A 7340-nucleotide genomic window follows, 5' to 3' on the forward strand; every position below is an offset into this window, starting at 1 on the left:
TTTGAATATCAAGTGCCATATCAACTGACTGAAATAAATGGTAGCGCTTGTGTTTTTCTAATATTTCTTGGTGCCGTTTAATCTTTTGTTTTCAAATAAATTTTGATTTAAATGAAACATTTTCAATAAATATCTATAAATAAATAAATAAATAAATGAGTGAAATACTACAATAAATGTTCTTCATGTAGCATTAGACAACAATATATTTGTACATTACAGAAAAAAGAAGTAAAGAAAAGGTGGACGCTTACCCTTTATTCTCAAACTTTCAGGGATGACGTCCTRGAAGAAAAACAAAGGGACCAAAGTTAAAAATACATTGTAAAGTTACAGTGACTTTATACGTTTCTGGATTGCCGTATCAAATAAATTGCAATTTACTGACAAATTAATTTACAAACTTTTTTTTTTCCTCCAAATAGCTTAAAGGAAGTTTTCGCTTAGAAAGATCATTGGACTCTCATATCCAAAGATTTCATTTTGGTCCACTTGGCCTGCTTTATTTTTTCTTATTTTTCAAATCCAACATGATCTAACTTAAATTTTATGTCACTTTGTAAAAACAAGTCTTATTTCTGTTTTGCTCTTATATTTTATTTTATTTTATTTCATTTCATTTTATTCACTTGTTGCTCTTCAGCTTCACATGATCGTTACATTTTAGATGTCATTTTATTCTACTCTCACCGGTTCACCTTCTGCGTTTCTTTTCTTGATTTATTGGGAAAAAAGTGGCAAAGTCACCTTAAAAATCAACGTATAAACACATAAAAGGTAGGGTAAATTACTATGGGCCATGTGAGCCGCTGTGCATTAAAGATCTGTTTAGAGCATGCACAGTGATCACAGCTGTAGACAAAACGCTTGGATCAGGATTATAAATCCAAATAGCTGCTCTCCAGAAAACCATGAGTGTGAACAAAAGAGGCATAAATATTTGATTCCTCTACAGTGTGATCTGCACAGCTCATCATTCTTATTCTTGTAAAGATGATTTAGGCCATCGTTCTGCTGGAGCTCGCTGGGTGGGATTGTTGCAACAAGTCCAGTCGATATGACAACTAGATAAGTCAGCTCCAGGATTTACATTAAAAATCAGCATAATGTATAAAACATACAGCCAAATCATTTCCCACCTATTAGTAGTGCACGCAATACTTCTTGATAACTGTATCTTATCTCTGTCRGTCTTATTATTTTATGTAGGGCTAAGCTGCAGGTAAGTGAAGATGATTTATGAAGAAAAAAACATCTTCAGGAACAGAAAAGAACCACGTATAGCTGTTTAAACAAGTTTTAAATTAATTTGGGGACTTCCTGTAGCTGCCATCCTGTTGTTAAATGTGATTGTTGGAGCTTACAGTACACAGCAGCTGACAAAAACAATATAATAAATATAATATTAGCACTACTACTGCTGCATCTTAATATTTCCCACTGACGGAACATTTATAAAGTCTGAAAAAACACATTGAAGGAGGTCAGTATTTATTTTGCCAAATGGCTGCTTACAACGCATTTGTAATTAAGTTTTATCACATGTTGTGCTCAAGTAATCATTTTTTCTTCCTGTCAAACAAGAAACAGGAATTTAAAAATATATTAAACAATTTTATTACCATAGAAAACCTTACAAATTTCAAACTGAAATGCCAGAAGCAGCAGGTTAATTTCTCGTGATATGTTACTTAAAATTGGTGATTGTTAAACAACTCCTGAATGTTGGRGGGGGGGGGGATCTGGGGGATCCAGATTCAATAAAAAGATAGCAGTGAGTAGCTTAAACAAATAGTTATTCTAGAAAGCAGTCAAGAACAACAGCTGTTAAGAAAAATAAAGCAGTTTGTAATAAAATYTCGGGTTATATAAAGCCAATTAAAAAAAAATACAATCAAAATCAACTAAACGCTAATCTAAAGAACTGAGGAGTCGCTTCTGTGCAGTACTTTAACGATTGAACACAATGAAAATATTGTAATAAACGTAAATGGTGAAAACAATTACTCCCCTGTCATTTCTTTCTCGTATTGTTTTGTAAAACATTGTTAACCAACAACCCGACAGAAAAAAACTGAAACCACCTGTGGAAGTGACATTTAGATTTACATTTGCAACACAAGTAGATATCAAAAGAGGTTTATCTGCATATGGCAGACATCGTTCACACTTCATTTGATTGAGAAGAATGATTTCCTAAAGGCCAGTGGCGGACCTGACTCTTCTGCCCGGAGACTCTGGGGATGTTGGAAGCACCCAGCTGTACGACTCACGCTCCGTCTGCCTCTGTCACAACTAGCTGGCTGACCGCCCACATCTACCTCCATCTGTGTGTACTCTGAACTCCCATCACTCCACCGGGACTCTCTTCCTCTTTCCAATCTGTCGATTTCAGATTTCACAAATGCCACAACCAACTTAAATCATACTTGAAACATCTATAGTAAGTGCAAACTGCAACACACAGTAGCTGTGTGGTAAATTAGCTGAATACATTGTACAGTAATTTTGCCTCTGAGTGTTGAGTACACAAAAGTAAAAGTGCGCATTACCTTTCAGTTTTTCTTTTATCTTTTATAATAAAATGTTTTAGAAATTTAGACTGATACAAGATTTGATAATAAATCTAAATTTATCTCAAATGTGTCACAAGAGGTGATGTCACTCCCTCTCCACTCATTTCCTTTAGAACTTGTGCGATAAGGTGACAATCGGTTGCCAATGAGCAGAGTATGCAACACACTGCAGTGAACAACCACTTTCAACATTATTTTAGCTGGGTTGGACTTTATTTTATATGACACTTGATAGAGTGAATCCCGAGCTGCACATAAAAAGGCAGCCGTATAGGAACTTTTTGGTAGCAGGGTGAAGTTGTCCAGTACATTTTCTCCACACGAAGTCAAATCTTAACATGCATTATGGTAAGATTGTTAATATCATTAGCATCGCAAAATTAGTTTGGTTTATACAATGGTCATGTACACCATTCAATTTTTTGCCAATCGTCAATAAACTCTTCAAGAAAAAGAAGAAAAAGAACTAATCAAATTTCTTGGAGATGAACAATCTGAAAGTGTGATCTGAGAGTACGATTCGAGAATGCCATCAGAGAGAGAGATTCAAGAGTGCCATCCGAGAGTGTGATTCAAGAGTGCCATCCGAGAGTGTGATCCAGGAGTGCCATATGAAAGTGCCAGCCGAGAGTGAGATTTTAGAGTACCATGCGAGAGTGCAATCCAAGAAAGCGATCCGAGAGTGCAATCCGAGAGTGTAATCTGGGAGTGCGATCCAAAAGTGCCACCCGAGAGTGAGATTTTAGAGTACCATTCGAGAGTGAGATCAAAGAATGCAATCTTAGTGTGCAATTTGAGAATATGATTTGGAAGTGTGATCCGAGAGTGAGATTCAAGAGTGCAATCAGAGAGTGCAATCCGAGAGTGAAATCTGGGAGTGCGTTCCAAGTGTGCAATCTGAGAATGTGATCCAAAAGTGCAATTTGAAATTGCCATCTGAGAGTGCAATCCGAGAGTGCAATCTGGGAGTGACATCCAAGAGTGAGATTTTAGAGTACCATCCGAGAGTGCAATCCAAGAAAGCGATCCGAGAGTGCAATCTGAGAGTGCAATCTGGGAATGCGATCTAAATGTGCCAACCGAGAGTGAGATTTTAGAGTGCCATCCGAGAGTGAGATCAAAGAATGCAATCTTGGAGTGCAATTTGAGAATGTGATTTGGAAGTGTGATCCGAGAGTGAGATTCGAGAGTGCAATCTGAGAGTAAAATCTGGGAGTGCGTTCCAAGTGTGCAATCTGAGAATGTGATCCAAAAGTGCAATTTGAAAGTGCCATCTGAGAGTGAGATTCAAGAGTGCCATCAGAGAGTGCAATCCAAGAGTGCAATCTGGGAGTGCCATCCGAGAGTGAGATTTTAGAGTACCATCCGAGAGTGCAATCCAAGAAAGCGATCCGAGAGTGCAATCCAAGAAAGCGATCCGAGAGTGCAATCCAAGAAAGCGATCCGAGAGTGCAATTTGAAAGTTCAATCCGTGAGTGTGATCCAAAAGTGCCATCTGAGAGTGAGATTTTAGAGTATCATCCGAGAGTGAGATCAAAGAATGCAATCTTGGAGTGCAATTCGAGTATGTGATTTGGAAGTGTGATCTGAGAGTGCAATCCGAGAGTGAAATCTGGGAGTGCGTTCCAAGAGCGCGATCAGAAAATGCGATACAAACGTGCCATCTGAAAGTGCCATCCAAGAGTGAGATTCAAGAGAACCGTCCGAGAGTGTGATCAAAGAATGCAATCTGAGAGTGCAATTCAAGAATGTGATTTGAGAATGCAGTTCAGGAGTGCGATTTGCAACGCTGCTGTCACTATTGCATCCCATGTCTTGTGTTGCCCATAAGCCACAAATAATAGAACAATCTGTAAAATGATAAAAAAAAAAAATTGTACTGTCAAACAAAGCAACTACATTCCAATTACACTGTATTATTCAGCATTTTAAAAAAATGCATGAATGCCAACAGCCCCAGTCTTCGTAATGCAGTGGTTCCCAAACAAAACAACTCAGATGATTACAGTTTTTGCTTGCAAGCTGWAGCYATTTTGGTCAAACCTTCAAAATAAGGTCTTGTTCAACATTGCAAGATGTCATCCTCAGACTCTCAGCTGCTACCACATCGTTATTTTTTTGTGTTGTGTTTTATTAGTTTAGTTTGGATTTTTGAAMACCTCAACAATAAAATATTGTGATAATGTGCGTTTCTAGCTCACAGCTGGTTAAAGTGTGTCAGTTTAAAGTTTAGTAGAACTGGAAAGCAGGCAGCTTATTATCATTAGTGACGAGGGTTTATGGCTAAAAGTGACTAGCAGAGAAGACAATGAACCTTTATACTGACAGGAGTCACATCAAAGTTAAGAAGTGCATGTGCACTAACACTGCTGTACATCAAGCCATTTTTCTTTCTTGCCATTTTTTTCCCATTTCCTGCCTTTTTATCTCAATCTAATTTGTTCCATCCTCTCTCTCTCTCTCTCTCTCTCTCTCTCTCTCTCTCTCTCCCTCTCTCTCTCTCTCTCTCTCCCTCTCCCTGCTTCTGATTATCCCGTTAATCTAGATTTGCCATGTGGCCAAGCCAGAGCTGGATTGTGGGGCTTTGCACACAGTTGTCCTTGCCTCCATTTTGTTTGTTCTGACATAATAGCTTGATGTCAAAGCAACAAACACTGAGAATTTGATTTATTCCTGTATGTCATGCAAGCCCACCAGATTTTCACAAATTATGCTGAGCTCCTACCACTCAAAGTTCATTTCTTGTTAACTACTTCCTGTTTTTCACTGAAGGTCTAAGAGGAGATCGATCAGAACAGAATCCATCAGCTGCCTAATTATGATTAGACATAGTGTCCTACACCTGACCCTATGCGTTGGATTTGACTGTGATTTTCTGAAACTATAAGGRTGTAACATGTGACCAGCTGTTTATGGCTGAGTGACTCTTGGTGATTGAAGTGTGTGTGGGGAGGCTTGTAAGGTCATGTTGGATCTTGTTATGCCTGTCATACACTGTCCTTCAAAAGAAGACATGTGCCATCAACACTCCAGGCTTGAATGAAATGAAATATTTGATTGTCTTTTATAGTTGCTGRAAGACTAAAATGAAATTTATCATTTAAAAGWACAGGARAAACAAACGGATGTTGCTTGTCTGTTATATCTTCTATCTCCTACTGTTTGCAGAGCTCACTCAGCCGTATTGGCAAGAAAATGACCTAAACCTCTCAGCTATCTAGCCAACGGCAGAGAAAATTCTCCTGGAGGGAGCCGGAATAATTTGGAGAAGGACTTTCGATGTGGCATCCACTCTCAAAAGGGCTGTACTTTTCCACAGTTTTGCTTGACAGGCAGATAGATGAGCAGAGTTTACCTCTGTCCTCTCACATGACAAATTATAATAGTATGCAGATGCTGTAATGACATTCCTCTGGGATGTAATCAGAGTGCCTAGCACATTAATTTCATTCGAGTGGAAAAGCAAATACATCATTTTTGTAGCTTCTTGTCACATTCCAGCTACCTGAGAGATACATTCATTATGAGTCCATATTTTTTCGCCATGTAAGGAAAGAAAGAAAGTCAAAGCTAGAAAAGTTCCATTAAAGATGATAAAGTGATTAATTTTGGCATCATTTAAATAAAAAAGKATAGTAGTGGAAAGCCATTCTGATGTGCATTGTTGAGCATTAAATATAAAAACAATAAAACATTAAAACGAAAAACAAGAATGCCAATAATGAATATTTGTATTTCAACAAATCWATCATTAATTCCAAATGCCAACTTTTCTTCCAATAATAATTAATTATTTTAGCTCATTGTATTTTAATGGTGAAATTTGGTGAGTGTTCACAGGAGCCCAATTGTCAAACTTTTCCAGTTTTACAGAAACTAATTCTTTTGCTGAAATCATTTATTAATAATAATAAAAACAAATGTACTTTGAATCTAACTTGTGTTAGTGCATTATCTGTTTTGAACTTGTGGAATGACTTTTTCTCTTTGGTTTAAATCTGAGATCAGTGTTGAAGGTCTTTTTATAATTAACATGCCTTATTTAAAAAATGGCCATTTGAGAAATTGTTTTGTTTGATATACTTTAATAAATGTTTATTTGCTAAAAGTTTATTTCAAATAGTATAATTTACAGTTTCATTTGGTTTTGGTCTTGTTTATGTTGTGATCTTACCCATTTTTGACTAGTCTTATCTCCTGGCATGTTGTCGGTTATCGGCCATTAGAAGTAGAAAGTTATCTGTATTGGTTCTTAAAATAAGTTATTGTGTATCCCTAATAGTAATCATAGTAATAGTAATATGATTGGTAATCAAACACATTCTGCTCTTGCTTAATACAGTATACTGTCTCAAAACAAGATCAAAAATACTTTCAGATGGATATAAGTGTACGATTTGGTTAGATCAGTAGCTCGTGAGCTCATTTAAAGTAGCTCTTCAGTGCTTGTGAAAAACGAAGTGAAGCAAATTTAATTTGTCACTGGCTAAACAATCTTTCATTTAATTCCAATCAATCTATAGATGACCCTTCCCCTTGGTTGTCAAACAGTTTAGGGCTCAGTATGGTCGATCGGCAGGCAACGCGCAGTTACATGGCTGTTAGGCGTTCGTTTTCGCACACACCTTTCATTGCCCCTTGAGACACACTGTGCCAAATGCCTGGGAAACCCCTCCCGCTGCGGTATACTGTATGTCACGACAGGGGGTTTCTTCACAAAAAAAAATCGGAGACCTGTCACCTAAAGTTATTTGTGCACAAATA

At 37.3% G+C, this 7340-nt stretch overlaps 1 protein-coding gene across 1 annotated transcript in view; it reads right to left on the reverse strand.

Annotated features, from left to right (window-relative positions):
* fstl5 (follistatin-like 5) overlaps nucleotides 1-7340 on the reverse strand; it is a 234636-nt gene that overhangs the window by 172256 nt on the left and 55040 nt on the right. The window contains exon 3 of the mRNA XM_014002001.1: nucleotides 255-285. Coding sequence (XP_013857455.1) covers nucleotides 255-285 — 31 coding nt within the window. The remainder of the gene's footprint in view (nucleotides 1-254; nucleotides 286-7340) is intronic.

This window comes from Austrofundulus limnaeus, unplaced genomic scaffold, assembly GCF_001266775.1.
Source record: "Austrofundulus limnaeus strain Quisiro unplaced genomic scaffold, Austrofundulus_limnaeus-1.0 Scaffold11, whole genome shotgun sequence".
Classification (NCBI taxonomy): domain Eukaryota; kingdom Metazoa; phylum Chordata; class Actinopteri; order Cyprinodontiformes; family Rivulidae; genus Austrofundulus; species Austrofundulus limnaeus.